Genomic DNA, 23,684 nt, shown 5'->3' with positions numbered 1-23,684 from the left:
TAAGGGACCTCCACACTGTTTTCCAGAGTGGCTGTACCAACTTGCATTCCCACCAACAATGTAGGAGGGATCCCCTTTCTCCACATCCTCTCCAACATTTGTTGGTTCCTGCCTTGTCCATTTTTGCCATTCTAACTGGTGTAAGGTGGTATCTTAATGTGGTTTTGATTTGAATTTCCCTGATGGCTAATGATGTTGGACATTTTTTCATGTGTCTGTTAGCCATTCATATGTCTTCATTGGAATATCGCTTCACTTTTATTTCTGTTGTCTTCTGATGAAAACTGTTGGTGGATCCTGAGGCAGAGAGTTGGAAAGATGGAGGCTCTCTTTTGGATGGTTTTCTTTCTAACCAGACTCTTTTTGTAACCACAGAGGAAGAAGGCAGAACGCTCTTCCACTCCTGCCAGCCAGGCAGCAGGACCACTGCCTTTCTCTGGCCTGCGTCCACCACTCTGGGGTAAGGCCGCAGCATCTGCGTCGGAAACCACGGGAACTTCTTCCTGCTGAAGAAGCTGGTTCAGCTGGGAGGCCAAGGCACATTTATCTGACTTCTGAACTGACAGTGGAGGCCGTCCCGAGTCATACCTGGGGCTGCACATGGAGCCCGAGTCCAGGCAGGCCCTCCTCCACGTGGCTGTGGCTGGCTGCTTCTGCACGGCCATAGTCTACATGGGGGTGTTCGATGGCGTCTTCGTCCAAGTGGGCTATGAACACTATGCCGAAGCCCCCGTAGCCAGCCTCCCCGCCTTCCTGGCCATGCCCTTCAACTCACTCATTAACTTGGCCTACATCCTCCTGGGGGTGTACTGGCTACAGAGAAATGGCAGGGCCCCAGGGCGCCCCATGGAGGCGCTGAGGGCTCGTTACCTGAAGGATGTCTTCGCCAGCATGGCCCTGGTCTATGGCCCGGTTCAGTGGCTGCGGATAGCAACGCAGACGCGCCCCGCTGCCGTGCTTGATCAGTGGCTCACCTTGCCCATCTTTGCATGGCCGGTGGCCTGGTACCTCTCCCTAGACAGGGGTTGGGAGCCCTGGCTGTTCCTTGCCATCGAGTGTCTCTCTTTGGGGAGCTACAGCCTCGCCCTGCTGCACCCCCGTGGGTTTGAGGTTGCGCTGGGCACCCACATCGTGGCCGCCTTGGGCCAGGCCCTGTGTGCTCACAGGCGCTATGGCACTGCCTCCTCGGGCATCTGGTTGGCTCTGGGCACGCTCTCCTGCTTGGGCTTCGTGGTCCTCAAGCTGTGCGACCATCAGCTCGCGCGGTGGCGTCTCTTCCAGCGGCTCACGGGCCACTTCTGGTCCAAAGTCTGTGACGTGCTCCAGTTCCACTGTGCATTCTTGTTTCTGACTAATTTAAACACTTGCCAAAGACTTTCTCCTGAGGGGAAGGTACATTAAAGTGTGGAAAGAGAAAACTTAAAAAAAGAAGAAGAAGAAGAAAAGGGGTGCCCGGCTGGCTTAGTCGGAAGAGCATGCAAGTCTTGATCTTGGGGTTGTGAGTTCGAGTCCCATGTGGAGTGTAGAGATTCCTTAAATAAATGAAACAAAACTTAAAGAACCAAAGTATGGAAAGAAGCTGCTTGCAGCCACTGACCACCTCTCTCACAGTCCCCACCCCCCACCTCCCGCAGCTGTCATGGTGTTAATTTCCCTGGTGTGATAAGATAGGAGGATTACATGGAAGACTGTCCCTTCCCTCGAAGTAATGCCCTTCAGTATTTACAGGTGTAATGTTATGCCGCCTGCAACTTACTTTCAAAGAGATAAAGCAGATACTAAGTGCAGGGGATGGAGGGGGTAATTGTACTATTCTTGTAACTTTTCTGTAGTTTGAAATTTTTTCAAAATAAAACATTGGGGTCACATGACCCCAAGAAATCCATCACTGTCACGGTGGGAGAGAAATGGTTACCCACAATAGCTCTGGGCTGTATGCATGTCAGGCCAGGCAGTGGGGATGCCAGTGAGTGTCCCCAGAGGCGAGTGGGTTCGGGGAGACCGAGTCACATCAAACACATCCTGAGCACAGTGCCAAGCTGACAGCGGGTCACACGGAAGAAGCCACGTCACCTCAGATCCTTTATGTCCAGATGAAGGAAACACAAATGTCAAAAGTTGAATTCACAACGGAGGGGCGCCTAGGTGGCTCTGTCAAGCGTCTGCCTTCGGCTCTGGTCATGATCCCAGCGTTCTGGGATCGAGCCCTGCATCAGGCTCCTTGCTCAGTGGAGAGCCTGTTGCTCCCCCTGCTTGTGCTCTCTCTCTTGCTTGCTCTTTCTCTCTCTCTGTCAAATGGATAAATAAAGTCTTTTAAAAAAAAATAGATGAATTCTCAACAGAATGTTGCCCTCAGAGCCAGGGGGTGGCTTAGATGTTCAGTAGGCTTACTGAAGCGTCGTGTGTATGTTTCCATTGGGGAGACCCAGAGCCTGCTCTCAGCAAGCCCTGCCTCCCCAGTCTTTCTTCCCACTTGTTAGTGCACCCTTCACATGCTCGTTTCATCCCTTGTCACTGGAAGGGCATCTGTTCTTGAAAGAGAAAGGTGAAGGTAGAGTTAAAGAGGACACTGCGAAATGACATCTCAGGACGGGCTGCCCACGTGCACCTGCGCCGTGTCCCCCAAGGCCCCTCTCCCTGGAGCCTGAGGGTTGGCATGTGGACCTTTGCTATGACTGGTGAGATGCTTTTGAAACTGGGTACCTGTGCTGGATGATCTGTCCCACCTGGGCACCTCTCAAGTGGGTGGTGGGTCTGAAACGAGCCACCAGCTGAAGAACCCTGCAGGTGAGTGCCCACGAGCATTGCCTCTGCCTGGGCAGGGGCCAAGCAACCTTTACCCCTCCCGCAAGGCCTGGGCAAATGGTTTGGGGCCCGGCGGTGGGGCGTGCCAGTGGGTGAAGAGCAGGGTGGCATTTGTTTGGGGAAATAGCTTTGTTCCATGACAGTGTGCTTCCTTGGGTGGCTTAGGTAGGGATGAGGATGGAAGGGTGAGGGCATAGAGGACCAGGGTCTTATATGGGGTGGGTTCTTCACCTAGTATCTGAGTGATTCCCCCCCAACACTTTTGCTGTTTTTCTCTTAGTAGCTGTTTGCCTCATTGACAGAGTAGATCCACTGGTTTTCATGCCGCCCTGCACAGGAAACAGGTGGCATGTCAGATTCTGGTGACTCAGGACAGCTTCATGGAGAACTAGGTACACCACTGTGGGGGTGGGGGACCACGGGGGCCTTTTACCACAGGCGGGGATACAAGGGGCAGAGCAGAGACCGCCAGCAGCCCAACCCCCTCTGTCCCGCCTGTCTCCCATCCAAGGCTGTCAGATAAAATGTAGCACTACAAATGATGTTTTAGTCCCAGTGTGTCCCAAAAAGCACATGAGACGTGCTTATACTAAGAAATTGTTGCACTGTTTATCTTAAATTCAGATTTAAGTGGGTGTCCTGTCTTTTTATTTGCTAAATCAGCTAACCCAACCAAAGTGAGAGGCCTAGAACCTTCTCTTCCTGCCCCCTTTTTTCTCAGATCCAGGGGCTGGCATCTCAGACCGCCTCAGCCCAGCAATGTTTGAGCCGCTAGAGGAAGAAGGCTGGTGGCTGTGCCACCCCCCGCCTGTCCCCACCCTGGTCCCCCACCCCCTCTGTCTGCTGGGTTTCTCCATCTTACAGCTGCGCAGCTGTGAAGCCAGTGGTTACCAGAGGGGCCCTCTCCCTGCTTTTGGCCTAAACGGTTTAGAGGTCCCAAAGCTGGGAGGGATCTCTGAAACCATCTACCCCACCCCCTCGTTTCACAGAAACGGAAACTCTAGAAGTCCGAATGGGCTGACAGTTGCATCAGAAACCCGGCATCCCACCCCCCTGCCCGAAGTCCTGCCCATTGCGTGGCTCTACATTTTCCTGGTGTCTCAGCCTCTCTTCCTTGCTTTCCCATACCCACAGCTTGGGGATGTGTCCCCCAGTGAAAACAGTTGGGTTGGGCTTGCTGGTTGTGGAGGTGACACAGGCTCATTGGACTGGAGAGGCAGGGGGTGGGGGGTGGACACCAAGCCACCTGAGAGGCCTGTGCACTTGCATGATGGGTGCGGACACTGCCCGAGGGCCCCTTGCGCTTCAGTGATGTTATGTCCCCATCCGGGCAGTGATTCCCTCCCTGCTTTCACCAGAAAGGTGTTAGCATGCTGTTTCACTTTGTGCCAATCTGATGGGGGCAAAGCGAGAACTCACTGTGACTTTAACTCCCGGCGCTCCTCCGCACGCACGCACACACACCCACCTGGTGCTCATGCATTTGTCTCTTGGACGTTTGGATTTGTTCTTCCTCGTTGTTGACCGTCTTTTCTCTTCTTAATTTGTAGGAACTCTGTTTTATATTATAAACATTAACCATTCATCTGGCATACAGATGATAAATACGTTTTCTTAATCTATCATTTGTCTTTTGACTTTGTGGATATTTTATTTTTTTTATTTTTTTTTAAAGATTTTATTTATTTATTTGACAGAGATAGAGACAGCCAGCGAGAGAGGGAACACAAGCAGGGGGAGTGGGAGAGGAAGAAGCAGGCTCCTAGCGGAGGAGCCGGATGTGGGGCTCGATCCCACAACGTCGGGATCACGCCCTGAGCTGAAGGCAGATGCTTAATGACTGCGCCACCCAGGCGCCCCGACTTTGTGGATATTTTAAAGTAACGTGGTTGAAGATTTACATGGTCCTCTATGTCTCTATGTCTGTCTGTTTGTACATAGCTTTTGGGTTTTTGGTCTTGCTTCCGACATTTTTCCAGGTGCCTAGATTATACTCGTCTACTCATTAGGTAGCTTTGTCAAATCTTAACATCTCCTACAGCTGCTTCAGATCTTTTTCACTATAAAATTTTCATAATAAAATTATTAAAAATAGCGGTGCCTGTCTGGCTCCATTGGTGGAGCGTGTGACTCTGGATCTCAGTCAGGGTCCCGAGTTCGAGCCCCACATTGGGCGTAGGGATTACTTTTAAAAAATGATTTAAAACAGTAATTTACAAAAACAGTTAAAATTTACATTTAGAAATAAAACCGTTCAGTTGTTATTGTCCACATGACAGTTTACCAAACCGCAGTTAGCTCATGTTGAATTGAGGAGAGGAAATGCCAAAAGTCTATGTAAGAAGTTTCATTGTAGCCTCTGGGAGGACATACGCAGTTCCAACACGTAAAGCAGTTCCCTGTCATGTGTGGAGATCTCGGTAAATCGAAATCTTTGGATGAGCATAAACCAGGTGGTTTATATCCTCCAGTGTGATTGGAGAGCACCTCTTCGCCTTTCAAGTAGAGGCTTGGGTCCCGGGCCCTTTCAGCAATCCCCGTGCCCATTCCTAAGACAAGCAGTCTTCCTCCTAGATGCTCCTTGAGTCCCTGCTGCCTCTCTGCTGAGCAAGTTGGTGGCTGTGGGCCACATGGCTGTGCGTGCCGGGAGGCACTGCCTGTGGCAGCCGTGTGGCTCACTGACGTCCAGGGCCTGGCCCCCGGGGTCTGCTGAGCCATCCAAGCCCGCCCTGTTTGCAGCCTGGGCCATGGTAGCGTAGCAGATCCTTCCAACCATGGTCATGTTTTTCTAGTCTTTTCTTCCATTTCCTGCTCTTCGCTTTGGTCTCTGCCCTCTGTTTCTCTTCAGAATCGCTGACTTCTGGTTTTACTTCTGTCTCTTCTTTCTCTGCCCCGCCTCACTTCCACTGGGGCCTCTGCCAGGGTGTGTGGGATGCCACGATCTCGGTCGGCTCAGGTCTCTTCCTTTGAAAGACATGAAACATGACAGATGAAATGGGAGCCCCATCCCTGCCTTCCTGCCCCAGAGGTAACCCCCACCCAGGCTTGGGTGTACCCCATTCCCCCACGTGCTCTTATACCTTTCCTGTGTGGGGGTATATGCACTAGTGATATTTGCAACGGTCTTGCGTGTGTTGTAACTTTATTATAAATGCAACACAGGGTCCAGACCCTTCTCCCGCGGGCTGCAGAACCAGATCAGTGGGAGTGTTTACCCGGGTCTCTTGAGGTGCCCATTGACATAATCCCTCCTTGGGTGCCGCGTCCATGCCTCTCTTCTTATGTGTGAGCCCTTCACGAGAGTATCCCCCTATACACACAGCACAGCTGCACTTGACTAGAAGTTGCCCAATCCGTCGCCAAAGAGGTTGCTGAGATGACTGCCCACTAGAGTTCCCATTGCTCTCTGTCATCACTGGCACTTGGTGCTGTCAGAGGATTTACTGTCCACTGATCTAATGGGGGTGAACGAGAATTTCATTTCCTTGTTGTTTGCTCCTCCTGGCTTAAAATAGAGGTTGCCTGAGCAAATTAAACATAGACACCACATGAGCCAGCAGTGCCACTTCCGGGTGTATCCCCGAAAGAAGTGAAAGCAGAGGTTGAAGAGAGATTTGCACACCCATGTTCGTAGCAGCATGATTCCCAACAGCCAAAAGGTAGACGCAGCCCCAAGGGCCCATCGAGGGATGAACGGATAAGCAAAATGTGGTCTATCCACGCAATGGAATGTTCTTCAGTCTTCAAAAGGAGGGAAATTCAGACACCTGCTACAGCACGGGTGAACCTGGAAGACATTCCGCTGAGTGAGAGAAGCCAGGCGCAAAAGGACAGATAGTGTAGGAGTCCGACCTCTACGAGGTGCCCAGAGTACTCAGATGCAGAGACACGGGAAGTGGGACGGTGGGCACGGCGGGGGGGAGGGGGTGCTGGGGGGAGACGGAGGGGGCGTCAGTGTCTAATGGGGGCAGAGTTGCAGTTTGGGAAGCTGGGAAGGTTCTGGAGAAGGATGGTGGGGATGGCTGCACAAAATAGGATCGAATGCTCTTAATGCCACAGAGCTGTACACTTGCAAATCGTTCAGACGGTAAATCTGATGGCCTCTGTATTGAACCACGTTTTTTTAAGAGAGAGAGCAGTTGTGGGGGGGATGAGGGACAGAGGGAAAGGGAGAGAGGGAATCTAAAACAGGCTTCATGCCCAGCATGGAACCCCAATGTGGGGTTCGATCTCAGGACCCCGAGATCATGACCTGGGCAGAAATCAAGAGTTGGATGCTCAACCGACTGAGCCATCCAGGCGTCCCTTAGCCACATTTTAAAAAATCGGTGTTGATTTTTGCCATTGACTCGTTTGGGGCTATTCTGTAAATTCTCTGTGCCTCGCTTGCCTCTCTTGTTCCGGGGGTGGGGGTGGTTGTGAGCGGCTTAACAAGCATCTGCCCGTAGCAAGGTGCCCTTCATGCCTTGCACTGCATTACTATGGCTGCCTTAGAGAAGAGGAAACACGAATCCTACTGGCAAGAGCTAACAGGTATTAATCAAGGGCTTACTGTCTAGGAAAGTGAGTTTAGAGAAGCTGAATGACCTTCAAGTTCTGGGAGGTAGGCAATAGTCAAGGTGGGGTTTGCCCGGGGGCTTTAGACTCCCCTCCCTCCCTGTTGTTGCCGCTTTGTCGTTTGTAACTGAAGCCCTCAGCACCCTGACTTGGGATCCGAACATCATTTTGAAAATACACTTGTAAATTGAGACAGAAGTCACATCCCATACCGTTCACCCTTTTAAAGGATACAATTCGGTGGTTTTTAGTATGTTCATAGGGTTGTGCAACCATCACCGCCATCTCCTTCCAGAGCATTGTTTCCGAAAAGAAAGCCTAGACCCGTTAGCAGTCCGTCCTCATTCCCTCTTCCCCCCAGCCCCTGACACCCACTCATCTCTGCTCTGCCTCTGTGCATTTACCTGGTGTGGACGGCTGGTACAAATGGAATCACTCAATATGTGTCTTTTGCTCCTTTTACTCAGCATGTTTGCAAGGTTCATTCATTTTGTGGCCTGTCAATAATAACTTATCCATTTGTCAGTCACAGGGTTTCCACCTTTTGGCTCTTATGAAGAATGCTACTGTGAACATTTCTGTATACATTTCCGTGTGCACACATGTTCTCCTTTCTCTTGGGCGTCTAGCTGGGAGTGTTTCCCCCCAGAGCAGCCCATTTTGGGCTGCCACCAGCCAGAAGGCAGGTTCCCTCCCGGCTTCTGTTACTATTGTCTCCTTATGGCCATTCTAGTGGATGTGAAGCTTTGAAAACACACCCTTAAATTTCAAAACCTCTAATCAGACCTGCAGCAGCACACACACTAGGACGAAAATTAAGGCTGTGTTTTTTGCAAGGTGTGCACACAGAAGGCCCCCAACACCGGCTTCATCAGAGAGAAGCCTGCCCTTGCCCGGTGAGCAGTTCAGAAATGTTTTCCATCTGAAACTCTTCATCTCTGCCGTTTAGATGGGCTTTTCCCCCAGATGATTGTTGTTTATATTATACAACCCAAACAGGTAGGGGAGCAGAGCCTGTGACTCCCACAAGGGACTGAGCCAGACCCACCACAAACAACACATGTCACCTCCGAGGGGACTTCAGACAGAAACACTGTCAGAGACTGTCATAGTGTATCAAAACCACAACGTTTACTAGAGACATACCTAAAACACGACTGCGCAAGATTACACGTATAAGAATGAGAACAAAGATACACTTCAGCCCCTGCTAACCGAGAGAGCTGGTAGAGCGATTGGACAAAATACGCTTTGGGACAAAACAGGAACAGTTTAGAAATAATGTTAAAATAGTTTCAAAACACATAAAGCAAAAATTGACAGAACTCCAGGGAGAAATGGACAAATCTAGCCTCATAGAGGGAGGTTTCTATGGGCTTAAGGTATTTAGGTCAAAAAGAACACAGTTCTGTGCAGTTGCAGAAAATGTGAGCAAGTCCGTGACTCCGGGCACTCCGACAGGCCGGCGGCCTCCCATGCCCCGCCACGTCCATGAGTGTCATCGAAAGCCAGTGATAGCATTGTAGCCTTAAAGCAAAAAGCAAGTACGCTTGAAGACGTGCTGTCAGAGCACATTCTTGGAGCCCAGCGCAACTAGGTCTGAAGTCCGCAAACACACGCGAGCACACGCAGTTGCCATCCAGTGCAAAGTTTTACAAGTCATAATGAGAATTTTAAAATACTTAGAACTACATTAATAAAAATAACTACATAATAACACTGGTGGGTGATGGTACTTCAAGTGAATCTTACAGCATGAGAAGCCGACATAAATTCTTTCTATGTCCCGATTAAGTCTACAACTTGAACTTCCCACATGCATACACTGGAGGCTCCAGTAAACCAGCCCCCAACGGTAAACACCAGTGTGACCGCTGGCACTACAGATCAGTTTTGCATGTCCTGGAACCACACATAAACGGAAGCGTATGACCTGTGATAGTCCCCCACATAACCGCACATAGATCCCCTTCTATTACTGACTGGTGCTCCGTGGTACTGAGACAAGGAAACTAAAGAGACCCCATGAAAACCTGCTCTTTTCGTTCCTTTTCCTGCTTCTATTCTTGGTAGGAGCTACACCCCCGCCTTACACATGCCTGCTAGTGTATGTTCTCCTTGTGAAGGTCAAGGATTTAATGATGTTTTGGAGTCTTCCGGTGCAACAGATAACACCAAAGAGGTGACCGGGCAGGAGCCTCAAGAACGTTTTCCAAGCCCATTGACTCATCCAGACCCCTGGCTCCAGGGGCTCGGTGCCTTGTGGAGGACATCTGCACACTCATCTTTGTTCCTGGATTACTGAGGAGAAACGCACCAGACCATAGTCCTAATAAAAACCCCAGATGAGACTCATTCCCTTTACGAGTCTCCTGGACACTGCCTGTATCTACACTCTCATAGGTCTTTAGTAAACTCTACTCACTTTCTCTTGGCTCGCATTTGATTTCTGTCCTGCATGAAGCCAAGGACCCTCTCGGCTGGTCCTCTGGGACCCATCTAGCCTGCATCAGTGCGGGTATTGGACAGGTTTGTGGAGCTGTTCATTTTGTTGATGGGCATTTGGGTTGTTTCCACCTGCTACAGACAGTCATGCCCAAGTCTTTGTAAGGACATATGCATTAAATCCTTCTTGGTATAACCTAGAAATGGAATCGCTTACTTAGGGTAGGTGAAGTCCAAGTTCATAAGAAACTGCCCAACAGTTATCCATAGTATCCATAGCGGCTCCCCCAGTTTGCACTTCCCCTGGCTCCATGTCCTTACCGACACTTGGTATGACCAGCCTTTTTAGTGTAATCATTCTGCTGTGTGTGTGTGTGTGACTGTCTTCTGCTTTTCTTTTGCATTTCCCCTTGACTAATGAGGTTGAGGATCTCTTCCTCTATGACTGCCCTAGTGCGGAGAGTCAGAGGCAAGGGCGGCAGAGAAGAAGAGCGGTTGGGGGGAGGGGAGCCCAGCACGGAGAAGCACTGCGGGCCTTCAGGACCGGGCTCCTCACTCTTGATAAGCAGTAACTGGAGGTGAGGTGCTTTCTGGGTCTGTGGCCCTGCGCCAAGGGAGAGCCACAGGCTCTGGGCGGGGCCTCTCCTGGCTTTGCTCCAGGCCTCCTGGCTCCGGTGGGAGGGGCCCTTGGTTCCGCCGTGGGCCGTGGGTCGTAGGATTTTAAGGCACGCTCCCACGGTGGGACAGCTAGGAGAGCAGGGAAATTGACATTGCCAAAATTGACCTCAGAAGAAATAGAACATCAGCCACCCCTGCAACAGCCTCAGGGCTTTCAGATACAGGTAGTTCTAGCGTATTAAAGAAAATAAATAAAAGCTTCTAAATGTGTTCTGTGAAACCGAAGAACCTTCTCCCCCTAGAAGAACATTAGCAGCGCACGGATAGACTCCCTGTGGGTTCATTCCAAGAGTCCAGGCTGACTAAATGAATGAAGCAGGTTTCCAGACTTGACGAAGGTAACATCCCCTACAAACGCACCACAGAGGAGACCGCAGATCATGATCACTGATAAATATTGATCCACATTTTGAAAATAAAAATATTAGTTAATATAATCCAAAAGCAGGTTAAGAAATGAATACACCTTGCAGTATGGTCATGAATGAGGCCAGCCTGGTTTGGACTCCAATGGGGCTCCTGATGATTTAATAAACACACACACACACACACACACACACACACACACAAATATATAGTCAGAAAGTGTGTCATTGTGTCATGGGTGGGAGTAGAGGGACTACTCCAGGCAGAAGAAATAGCACTTGGCCTGCCATGCACTTTTATTTTAACTGGGTGAATTCTGCCCACTTAGCAGTGTGGCCTCGAGCAGGACACCTAACCTCTCTGAACCTTCCCCCTTTCACCCATAGAGTAGAAATAATATCTGTAGCTTCACTGTTTTGAACTATACCCATATAATTTATCACCTATAGGAGGACACTTTAAAGAATGATAAAAGGGCACTATTGCAAGCAAGCATAGTTAAGTGGAGTTCATTCCAAGAGCGCAGAGATGATTCAATTAGGAATTATGTTACTGTCATTAGTAATATTAACGTATCAAAGGAGAAAAACGCAGCATCAGTAGATGTCAGAAAGGTACAACAAACAACTGATGCGTGTGATAGAGACATACAGCGCAATGTTATTCAACCGTAAAAAAGAATACAATTCTTTTTTTTTAAGGAGATTTTATTTTGGGGGCGCCTGTATGGCTCAATCACTGAAGCGACCAATTCTTGATTTCTGCTCAGGTCATGGTCTCAGGGTCCTGGAATTGAACCCTGCGTCAGGCTCCGCGCTCAGCACTGAGGCTGCTTGAGACTCTCTTTTCCTCTCCCTCTGCCCCTCCCCCATCTCAAATAAATAAATGCATCTTAAAAAAGATAGGTTTTATTTTTAAGTAATCTCTATACCCAACATGAAGCTCAAACTCACAATCCGGAGATCAAGAGTCATGTGCTGTACCAACAGAACCAGCCAGGGGCCCCAAAAAGGAATAAAATTCTGACACATGTTTCAACACTGATGAACCTTGAAAACATCCTGAGTGAAATAAGCCAAGATATAAAAGGATACAGAGTGTATGATTCCATTCTATGAGATGCCTGCAGTAGGCAAACTCAGAGAGACAGAAAGTAGGACGGTGGGGGCTGGGGGCTGGGGGCAAAGGGGTGGGGAGCAAATGTCTAACGGGGACAGATTTCGGTTTGGGAAGATGGAAACATTCAGGAAATGGATGGTGGGGCTGGTCACACGACAATGTCAATGATCTGAACTGAAATACCACTGAACTGTACAGTTAAAAATAGTCGAAATAATAAATTTTATACACATATTTTACCACAATAACAAAATAAAAGAAAAAGATATTTGATGAAATTCACTTCTCTTAATGACATAGGAATCAGAATAGATGATGTTCCAGGTAACTATTGCTGCGTAACAAACTCCCCCAAACCAGTGGTTTAAAACAATGCCAAGTGTTCGTTATGCTCGTGAACCTGCAAGGTGAGTGGGGCTCATCTTGCTGTTTGTGGCTTTGGCTGGGGAAAGCTCACTGAGGGCTGGGGCATCCATTGCCAAGATGGCAAGTGGGGAGTTGGTACCAGATGTCAGCTGGTTCCTCTGCACATGTGCCTTTCCACGTGGCCTGCCTCACAGCATGGGGTTTGTTTCCAAGGGAGAGCATCTCATGAGAGGGATCCGGCCTCGGAAGTCACTAGTGTCCCTTCTGCCAGACTCCATCTAGTCAAGGCACAGACAGTCCACCCAGGGCCAAGGAGACTCCACCTCTTGGTGGGATATTGGAAATGTTCTAGAAGAGGAAGTGGGATGGGTAATATTATTCCAGCCATATATTTTTTTTCAGGAATATATTTCTCGGGAGGCGCCTGGGTGGCTCAGTCGTTAAGCGTCTGCCTTCGGCTCAGGGCGTGATCCCAGCGTTCTGGGATGGAGCCCCACATCAGGCTTCTCCACTAGGAGCCTGCTTCTTCCTCTCCCACTCCCCCTGCTTGTGTTCCCTCTCTCGCTGGCTGTCTCTCTCTGTCAAAGAAATAAAATCTTAAAAAAAAAAAAAGGAATATATTTCTCAGGACGCCTGGTAATGTCTGCCTTCGGGTCATGATCCTGGCATCCAAAAGAAGTCTGCTTCTCCTTCTGCCCCTCCCCCTGCTCATGTTCTCTCTCTCTCTGTCAAACAAAGAAATAAAATTTTCCCACAAAAAAGGAAATATATATCTCAATCCAAAAGGCGGTGCTATGTCTAATGGTGAAACCCAGGAGCATTTTCATTAGCCAAGAGCAAGGTGATATCCTCATGACCACCGCTATTATTTGACATTGAGAAAGAGAAATGCAAGGAATATATGTTGGAAAGAACAAAGCAAAGTTCTCATCATTTGCAAAGAAGATGATTGTACAACAGAAAATTCCAAGAGAATCAACTGAAAAAGAATTCTAAGAAATAAGCAAATGCAGTCAGTTGGCTGGTTACAGAATTAACACCATGTCACAAACTAGTGGGTTTCTACGTAAAAAAAGAGTTAGAAAATGTAGTGGAGGACCCTGCTCTGTACCCATTTCCTGTAGCAGTGCCATCAGCTGTGGTCTTTACACTGTCAAGTGTCATTTGGTGAGATGCCAGTCAGTGCTCCTCTTGGTGACTGCCCCTACCCCCTGACTTTGGTGGAGGGAGACACACGGGGGCCATGAGCCCAGCGGGCGTCCCTTATCAGTCAGGGAAGGGTCCTACGGTTCCATCTGCTAGAATCCTCTTGCCAGCCTGGATGCTAGTCTCTTCACTGGGCCTCACTCGAGACTGGGCCCCACTTTCTCTTCAGGCTTGTGTGATTTTAGCACTGGTTTCACCCCTTTCCCCAATTTTGGGAGTACTCTCAACTCTGTGGAAGCAGACACATATAATGATTTTATTTTTGCCAGAAATTGCCCCTCCCTTCAGTTCTATTGCTTTTCAGGACTCCTGTTGTTATTCTCCTTCTGGTTCCTAATCTCAATGGTGTTCATTTTCAAACATGACCCTTGTACCCAATTCAAAGCACTCCTGCTGCACGAGGACTTCAACCTTGCCTACCCCATGGTTCTTGCTGCTGGTGGCTCTTCCGTAGGAGATCCTTGTGGGTAGGAGCTGGCGAGACGAACGGCTCGAAGCCCATGATCTCCTGGTGGTGCCTTCCTAGCACTAGGAGCTCTACCACTTCTAGATGAGACAGGGTGACTCAAGCAGGGGACAAGTCCCCCGTTCATTCCCCTCTAATGTCACACCAGCTGCTGCCCCTTGTTGCCAGGGTACTAGTGTGACAGCTGGTGGCGCTGGGAGGGCCAGTTCCACTCAATTACACCCCTCAGTGAGCTCCAAGGAGAGGTGGCTTCCCCCAAATGCAGCAGATTTTGACCTCAGAATGTGAGCTCCTCAGCCCAGAACTGAAACCATCGATAATCACCCAGCTTCTGTTCTCCCAGTACTCACATGCCTTGACTATGCCAGGAAATTCTTCTCTAGGAAGAGGAAGTTGCAAATAACTTGTTTATTTCAGGAACTTCCCCAGAATCCATTTATCCAAACATTAAATTATTCAACTAGCCCTCCTCAGGGTAACAGTTCCCACCAGAGAACACTAGCTGGCTCAGTGGGTCTTTCGAGGCTCCCTCCAAAGCCCGCTCTGTACCCTTGAAGCATCCACCAATCCTAAACAGTTTCACTCACTCCCCATCACATGTCTTCATTGAACGTCCCGCCTTAAGCCAGACCCGACAAACCAAGTTACAAACACCCCACCATTGACCTCACACGTCCAAGAAGCTTGATTTTGCTTGACTTCTAGGGGACTGGGAGCCACTACGGGCCTAGGGGTCTTAGTTGTGAAACCTGAAACCAACATCCTTTCCTAGCCCTGTATTAAACCACACTGGTGCAGACATGACTTCCGGCCGCCATGAGAAACAGTTCCGTGACAGGCATCCTTTCTCATTCCATTGTCGAACTGGGTAAGAGTAAAGTAAACTAACTTCTAGGGCCAGAACATACTCATTCCCGGAAGGTAGGACTGTGACCCAACGCTTTGCAGAGCCTCATCTCAGTTCTTTCTGAGTCATGCCCCTAGGCTGTGTCCACCAATCCAATGAGATGACGTCATAACCTCAGACTCTAAGGCTCTTCTAGTTTCCTCTGTTGAGGTGGTGTTCTTCCTCATTTCAGTGAGTCCAATAAACTCAGCTTTGCTTGATCAACAGGTTTTTCCAGTGGTCATTTCAGGGGGCCCATAGCCAATAGCTACAATTGGAAAATGGGGTGGGGACCCCCTTTATTACCTCTGATGGGTCTGGTGGCTCTGGTGGCTGCATAAGGTAGAAGGAGACCACACACGTCCTTAAAGCCGGTTCTGTTTGACTCCCAAGTTCATTAGCCAAAGATGCAGAATAGTGCCCAGAGCCAGATGCGGCCCCTCAACCCCCTACATGCCTCAGCTGGGCAGGGCCTCCGAGTGTGGGAAAAGGTCACTTCTTCTAATACTCAGGGTTCCTAGGCTTGCCGCCTCGCGTGACCACCTCTACCAAGGGCAAGAACAGTGTATTTAAAATGACCATGGACTGTGCCTGTCACATGGCAGGGCCTCTGGCCCTTTAGAGGCTGTGGCTGTGCCCGGCAATTCCACCCCATGCGAGATTTTTGTCCTATTCAGTTTTTCTACTTCTTTTTGAAACAGTTTGGGGGATTTCTACTTTTCAAAGAAAGTCATTCAGTTAATCTAGAATTTCCAAGGTATTGACATAAAGTTATATGTAGTATTTAGTGTTCGTTATTTGAATTTCTTCTTCAACCCAAATTTACTTTGGAAGGGTGTTTTAAAACTCCCAGGTAGCCCTTCATCTTGAGGCTGTGAGTTTGAGCCCCATGTTGGGTGTGGAGACTACTTAAAGAAAAACTAAATAAAATGTTTTTTAAAATTTCCAGTCAGAGATTCTACGGGGAGGAAGTGCTGTCTTTTCCTGGTTCACCCTAACTTCTTTGCACCGCACTCAGTAACCTGTCTGATTGGTTGACATTTTCTCTGTGGCCCACGGCATGGTATTTTTCTGCAGGTTTTGTATATGCTTGAAAAGTGTGTGTCCTCTGTTTGTTGGGCACAGTTCTGTGTGTATCAGATCAATGCTGGTCTTTTGCATAAAACATTTAAACATTAAAAGATGAACTCATAACAAAGAAAACATGAGTGACCTTTCAAAATGACCTTGAACTGGGAAAAGCCTTTTAAAGCCTCGTTCGTATTGCAAACCAGAAGCTGTAAAGAAAAAGATGAGTAAATTTTGGCATGGAAACTACCACAAAGTCAAAGACACATCACAGACCAGGGTAGAATATCCACAACACGTGTGTGCACAGACCGAGGTTATGATCAAGAATCTGGAAAGAACTCAGTACCCATAAGAAGAAGCTGTGGAAATCTGATCACAGATATGACTAGATTGTGCATAGAAAGGACCTTTGGGGCACCTGGGTGGCTCAGTCAGTTGAGCGTCTGGTTCTTGGTTTAGGTTCAGGTCGTGATCTCAGGGTCATGAGATGGAGCCCCGAGTTGGGCTCTGCGCTCAGCTCAGCATAGAATCCTGGAATCCGCTTGAGGGTGTTCCTCTGCCCTGACCACCCCCCCCCCCGCCACCCCGCTGCGCGGGCTCTCTCAAATAAATAAATAAATCTTTTTCTTTTTTTAAAAAGAAAGGAACTTGAAAGGCCAGTGAAGACAATAAAGGAATGTCCAACCTCACTCATACTGAAAGAAATGCAAATAAAAAGCAAACTAATGCTTTTTCACTGATTAGCTTTACGAAGGTGAAACTTTTGCCCAAACCCAGTGTTTTGGAGGCCACTTTAGCAAAAAGGCCTAGTAATCTGGCTTCTAGAAGTGTCAGCTAAAGATACCCTTGCCTAAGTCTGCAAAAATACACGCGCAGGGATTTGGATTATTTATGATGGTAAAGGCACAAACAGAAAAACGGGAAACCAACCCAAGTGGCCCTCCGCAGAGCACCAGTGGAATCTGTATATAGTGTATTCCTGCAGCGTCTACTATGCGGCTCTGCAGAGGAACCAACACGGAACAGCCTTTTTGTCTGTTGCTCAGTGGAGCCCGGAAGGTGCAGGATGGTGAGTGTAGTTTGAGTGACGGCAGGTGACGGTGGAGGTTCGTGGGGCCACCCCTGCGGGGGGAGAGTCCAGGCTGGGAAACTGAGAAAGGGTTCTTCTTCTTCTGCCCTGTTTGGATGTCTTTGTAATGACCAGGTATTTTTAAAAGGAAAATTTGTTGTTTTTTGGGGGTTTTTTGTTTTGTTTTGTTTTTTTGTTTTTTTTTAGACTCTAAAAATGTTCTGGCTAGGAAAAAAAAAAAAAAAAGGCCACATGGTGGCCGGGAATGGGACTCCCTCTGATCCCAGGTTGGCTTGACTCCCAGCCTGTTCACTGGTTGCCTTAGAAACAAGCTAAAAGTGGGGGAGTCGGTTATCTCGGGTAGCCATGAAGGCAGTGACTCAGCAGAAAACCCAGCCCAAGAGGGAGGTCTCCATTCACTGCTTTCGCCTGCTGACTTTCATTCTCTTCTAGAAAAACAACAGCGGGGGAGTCCTTCTGGTGTCACATCTGCAATCTGGTGAGGAAATACAAAGTGAAGGGGATAAGAGAAGTCGACCCTCTCTTCTCGTCGCTCACAAGGGGAGCCTCGTTGCTCTGCTGTCCTGTGCTTAGGACACCACGGGTCCCAGGCTGTCTGCCCGCCTATCCTTTGACTTAATCCACAGCCGGGACTTAGGGCGCCTCATTCTCGAGGCTCCTGCTGGCACTGTAAAGCTTCCTCAAGGTTGCCACAGCAACTGGTGGCTGAGAGAACAGAAGCTTGGCTCTTGGAGATCTTTAGAAAGAAGCAAAACCAGACCAAAACAGCGCACCGGTCACTGGTGGTGGAACTGAACGTGGTTCGCAAGCAACCGAGAGAAAGGCTAAGGGACACGGGTCGGAGTTGACTGCATTCATTGCCTGGGCACAGACCTGTTGTGAAGGAGGCAAACCAGTGGCAGAGTTTAACATCTTACTTTTATTTTATTTTATTTTATTTTATTTTATATTTATTTATTTAGTGAAGCGACCCTACTGTGCTTACATTGACAAAACTGAGGACTGAGAAGCTGGACTGTGCTGAGTTCCCTGAAGGTTGAGGCAGGGGTGGGCTGCCCACAGAAGGATGATGGAGATGATGGTGGCCTGGGCCCCGGCGGGGGCGGTGGGGGCGGTGGAGATACTACAAGGCAAATGGGAGAGATTTATGAATGGGAGAAGACAAGATGTGTTGGTTCTTTGATGTTGGCCCTGCGGGGGGAAGTGGGAGGAGTGAAGAACAGCTTTTGGAGACTTCTCATTCTGGCCATGATAGAGCATATTAGACTAACCCTTACAGAAAACAGCTATAAAAGTTGGACAAAGTGTACATTTTGGAGAACAAGCAGCCCAGAGGCATGACTTGAGATAAGGACAAAAGCAATACTTGAAGATATAATGGCCGAGAATTTTCCAAATCCCCAGATTCAAGGAGGTTACAGAATTACAAACATTAAACAACGTAGACACAAAGGAAATCACAACCCAGCACATCACAGTTAAGCTGTTGAAAATCCCAGACAGAGAAGGACTATTCAAAGTAGCCAATAAAAGCACTTTGAAGACACACTGCTGACTGTCTGACAGAAAGACCGAAAGGTGATGGGACAGTGCCTGTAGGGGCTGAAAGAGAAAGATGGCCAACATGGAGGTCTGTACCCAGAAGAGTAACCTTCAAAAATGAAGACAAAAGAAGAAGAAGAAGAAGAAGAAGAAGAAGAAGAAGAAGAAGAAGAAGAAGGAGAAGAAGAAGAAGGCAAAATAAATACATTTCCAGCAAAGGCCGGGGCAACTTGCTGCTAGCCTGCCAGTACTGTGAGAGGGCAGCTACTTCTTGAAGCTGAGGGAAACGACCCTGCACGTGAAAAGATGCTCGGCAGCATCAGTCATTAGGGTGTGGACATCAAAAGCACAGTTAGCTAGTACCTCACACCTACCAGAATGGCTATCACGAAATGGATGGATAGTACCAAGTGTTGACGAGAACGTGGAGAAATTGGAACTCTTATCCACTGCTAGTGGGGATGAATTATATCTTAATAAAGCTTCTCCCTCTCCCTCTGCCCCTCCCCTGCTCTGCCTACTTGTGCTCTCTCTCTCTTTCTGTCAAGTAAATAAATAAAAATCTTAAAAAAAAAAAAAAAAGGAGAAAGGAAGGATTGAGGAGCAGATGGGGCAACTCCCCCAAAACAGAATCGTGTGGTTGTGTGTGTGTGTGTGGGGGGGGTTCCTGGTTAAAGGGCACAGAGTCCCCGCTAGGAGGAAGGAAAGGCTCCGGGGTACAGAGAATATTTAATGCCACTGAACTGTATACAAGTAGGTATTAATAGGTATTGTGTATATTTTGCCGCAATAGACACACACACACACACACACGCATACACACACAACCATATTGGTAAATACATTAGAATGTCAATGGATAAACAATGATTGCAAAGCTGGATAAAAGGGAGAAAAAAAAGTCAACAAAATGCTGCTTAAAAGAGACACTGTATTTTTTAAAAACAACTTTATTGAGGTAAAATTGATATAAGAAAGGAACTGCACTGTTGTTTAAAGCGTACACTGTGAAAGTTATATCTGTGAAACGGTCATCCCCGAAAGTTTCCTCGTGGCCCTGGTGGCGCCGCCCGGCAACCCTCCCCTCCGCAGCCCTGCTCGGAGGCTGCTGACCAGCTTTCTGTCCCGAGAGAGAAGCCGGCGCTGCCTCCGACTGCGTGCGCACGGACTCGCGCCCTGGGTACGTTTTGCTCTGCTGCTTTCGCTCCGCGTAGTAATTCTGAAGCCAGGGGCGCTGCCTTGCTTCCTGCGAAGTAGTCTTCCGTCCTACGAACGCGCGCTCTGCGTGTCGGGTCGGCTGATGTCCATTTGCCTTGTTTCCACCGTCCAGCTGTTGTGAATCGAGCCACTGTGAACATTTGCTTACCAGCCTTCGTGTGGACGTGCGATTGTCAGTCCCCTTGCGTCAATCCAGCAAGTGGAATGGGGCGTACCGTGTCATACCAGCGCGCGATAACGGTTTAAGGCACTACCAAACCCATTTCCAAAGCGGCTGAACCATTTGGCGTTCCCACCAGCAGCGGGTGAGCGTTCCGGCGGCTCCACGGTCTCTGTGTCAACGCTGAGGGCCTGGCAGAGGAAGGCCGACCCTGAAGAACAGCCGCCGACGGAAACCGGCTTGCTCCAAGGTTCCCGTAGCAAAGCTGCTCAGCGGGTCTGTCGTGCTGCACCCGCCACGGCGCCGCGGGCGCGGGGTTAGGCCGGTGCGCGGGTGCAGCACGTCTGAGGCCGGCCGATCGGTGACCGACGGAGTCCCCGCTTTCCTTCCGTGGGGAAAGATGGCCTTTTCACCACCTGGTATGGGATACATTGGGTGTCCATGTGGGGGAAGAAAGGGCATCTTGATGTCTGCCTACCACCAAAACCAAAAATCTATCTGAGATGTAGCACAGACCTAAATATGAAAGGTAAAGCAATGAAGCATCTACAAGTCAAAGGAAAAGATCTTCTACAGAGAACAGAAAGCATTAACCAGAACAGAAAAGATGGATAAAGAGGACTTCACTCAAATGAAGAACTATTCATCCAAAGGCCTCACTGGCAGAGTGAAAAAAACTCCGGAGCGATACCTACCTGTGAGCAAGAACGACAACCTAACTGCGCAACGTGTGAAAGAGAAGCAAACGGATCGATGCTCCACATGGAAACCACAGTGCCTGTCAGGACGACTGCAGTTCACATTTGCGGATCAGGTGCTGGCGAAGACGTGGAGCAACCGGATTTCTCACACCCCGCCCCGGGGGGGGGGTTGGTACAGCTGCTTAGGACAATGTCTGGAAGGACCCCCTAAAGCCGACCTTATGAGCCGGCATTCCTCCTCCCAGAACACATATGTGCCTGTGCTGCTTTGGTTCCATGTCCTTCTAAGCTGAGCGGAACTGTGGTTTCTCAGAATTCCCTTCCCCACGGAGTCCCGGGGCAGGGTTGGCCTTGGGAGAAATCTGCATGGAATTTGGCAAGTGGGAGTGAAGCAGTGGGCACTTTTACGCTCCAACAGCCGCTGTAGGGCCAGAAGCCGTTCTGGCCTGGGACGTGGCCGCCAGTAGCAATTCCAGCCCCGAGACCAGCCGTGCTGACCCTAAGCCCAACAGCAGAGGCAGAAGTCACAGCCGTGGATAGATGGCAGGGCTGACCCTGTCCGTGTTTATTATTCTCCTACTTCTCAGACTGAGCCCTGTTACAGCACCTGAGAGAAAGAACGGTACACGTCACCAAGACAGGCACTTTATTTACGCCAGCCCCAAACTGAACACCACCCACATATCCATCAAGGGTAGAAGGGACAAAATGGGCTATGGTCATACAATGGAACACTCCCCGGGAACGAAAAGCCATGAGGTGCTGCTATGGGCAACAACACAGCCACATATAGAGGCCAGATGCAAGAGCACCTGTGTTGCACAATTCCGTTCTCTGTGTGTGACGGATCTTTCTGGAATGACAGAAGTGCCTTTGTACTGGTTTTAAACATGCCCATGAGTTCTTTGGCACTCTTCCCTCCCAAAGTTGGACTGTAATTCGTTTCCCCTTGAGTACAGACTGGCCTTAGCAACTTGCTTCTAATGAAGAGAGTGCGGCAGAGTCCAGGCCGCAAAGGTGACACAGCCTCCCCAGGGCTCTCTCAAGACCCTCTCCCTTAGAAGCCAGTTCCTGTGCTGGGAAGAAGCCACGTGGTATGTTCAGGTGTCTTGGGCCCAGCAGGGTCTTCGGCGGATAGCCGTGTGTGTGCAGGGGTCTCCAGATGGTTCCAGCCCCAGCCTTCAGACTGTTCCAGCCGATGCTGGAGGCATATCCTCTCTGACCCCTGCCCAAACTGCAGGTCCGTGGGCAAACAAAATGCCATTGTTTCAGCCCCTAAACTTCGGGGTGCTTTGGAGCAGACACAGTGTGGTCTACACCATGCATGCCACGTGGCTGTGTGCATACGTGACAAGTCACTGAGCCGCACACACGCGGTTGGTGTACTTCTCTGCTTTTAAGCGGTACCTCCTTAATGAAGTCTATTAACAACAGCCTGACTTCTGAGGATCTGGCTTGGACGGCTGGGTGCTTCTGCCACACACTACAACAGACAGCTTGTGGTGACTGGGAATCCAAAGTCCCATTTTCTCATTCAGGCTTATGATGTCTGTGAGACATGGAGGAGGACATGTCTGGTGGGCAGCCGGAAGTACAGATGAAAAGCTCAGATGAGAGTACACTGTTGCAGACGTCCTTTGGGAGTGATCAATACACAGATGGGTGTTCAGAGCCATGAGAGTGAGTAAGGTCAGCACAGCAGTGAATGGAGGTAGCAAAGGGGGCGTGGGGTGCTCCCTCAGGGACTCCCACCTTGTAGAGCTTGTGTAGAGGAGACAGAGAGGGCAGTGTCTCAGAGGTCGCAAGAGGAGGGCGGTCTGAGGGGCCCACAGGATAAAGTCAGAAAGGAGCCACTGGATTTGGCAACGTGATCATTGGTGTCCTCGACACCCCGCTTCGGTGCAGGGTGGTGGGGTGGAAGCAGGTTAGAAGGAGTTGAAGAGGGGCGCCGGGGTGGCTCAGTCAGTGAAGCGTCTGCCTTCGGCTCAGGTCATGATCCCGGGGTCCTGGAATCCAGAGCCCCACATCAGGCTCCCTGCTCAGCAGGAAGCCTGCTTCTCCCTCTCCTTCTGACCCTCCCCTCCATTCGTGCTCTCTCTCTTTCTCTCATAAATAAATAAATAAATAAATAAATAAATAAATAAATCTTTTTAAAAAAGGAGTTGAAGAGGCAATGGGGAGAAGTAAGGAAACAGGCAACTATTTTGAGAAGAAACAATGGGGAGAAGTAAAGAAATAGACAACTTTTTTTGAGAAGTTTGGTTATAAAGAGGAACAGGGTTGCTTGGGTGGCTCAGTCAGTTAAGCATTTGACTTTTTAAAAAATATATATTTTATTTATTTATTTGAGAGAGAGAGAGCGCGTGAGCATGTAATGGGGGGGCAGAAGGACAAGCACACTCCCTGCTGAGTGCGGAGCCCAACACGGGGCTTGATACGAGGACCCTGAGATCACAACCTGAGCCAGAGACAGATGCTTAACCAACTGAGCCACCTAGGTGCCTCCAGCATCCGACTCTTGATTTTAGCTCAGGTCATGATCTCAGGGTCATGAGACTGAGTCTCGTGTTGGGCATTGCGCTGAGTGTGGAGCCTGCTTGAGATTCTCTTTCTCCCTCTCCCTCTGCCCCTTCCCCTGCTCTCTCCCTAAAAAAAGAAATAAAAAATAAAAAATTAAATATACTGTTTAAAGAGGAAAAAGAATCAGGGTTGTGATTGGAGAGAGGTGTTGGGTCAAGAATGGATGCTCCTGGGACATACCTTACAATTCAGGAGAAGAATGGGTGAACTTAGGAGTGAAGAACTCCTCAAAAGAGAGAAGAAACGTGATTCTGGCCATGGTGGGATGACAAATACCAGAATAGCCTCCTGGTTGAAAACAACTAGAATACTAGGCAAAATATTGAAAACAACAGGCAGTACCAGACTGTGATCAGAAGGAAACCAAATGCAGTGACCCCAGTAAGCAGCCTGGACTTCTGCCTCAAGGCACTTTTCAGATCATGGTG

At 49.1% G+C, this 23,684-nt stretch overlaps 1 protein-coding gene and 1 long non-coding RNA gene across 2 annotated transcripts; both read left to right on the top strand.

The window, feature by feature from the left end:
* The first annotated feature begins 352 nt into the window (after window positions 1-352).
* LOC121102037 (transmembrane protein 187-like) lies at window positions 353-1,885 on the top strand. Its single transcript, XM_040626889.1, has one exon. The coding sequence runs from the start codon at window positions 601-603 to the stop codon at window positions 1,399-1,401; it is 801 nt and encodes a 266-aa protein (XP_040482823.1). The 5' UTR covers window positions 353-600; the 3' UTR covers window positions 1,402-1,885.
* A 14,909-nt stretch (window positions 1,886-16,794) lies between these two features.
* LOC121102033 lies at window positions 16,795-18,762 on the top strand. Its single transcript, XR_005834045.1, has 2 exons — window positions 16,795-17,169; window positions 17,488-18,762. It is a non-coding gene; the product is annotated as an uncharacterized LOC121102033 (long non-coding RNA).
* The last annotated feature ends 4,922 nt before the right edge of the window (window positions 18,763-23,684 follow it).

Source organism: Ursus maritimus (genome assembly GCF_017311325.1).
Source record: "Ursus maritimus isolate PB19 chromosome X unlocalized genomic scaffold, ASM1731132v1 scaffold_X1, whole genome shotgun sequence".
In the NCBI taxonomy this organism is placed as follows: Eukaryota; Metazoa; Chordata; class Mammalia; order Carnivora; family Ursidae; genus Ursus; species Ursus maritimus.
The sequence above is the reverse complement of the archived record's forward strand: the minus strand, read 5'-3'. Positions and strand labels throughout refer to the sequence as shown.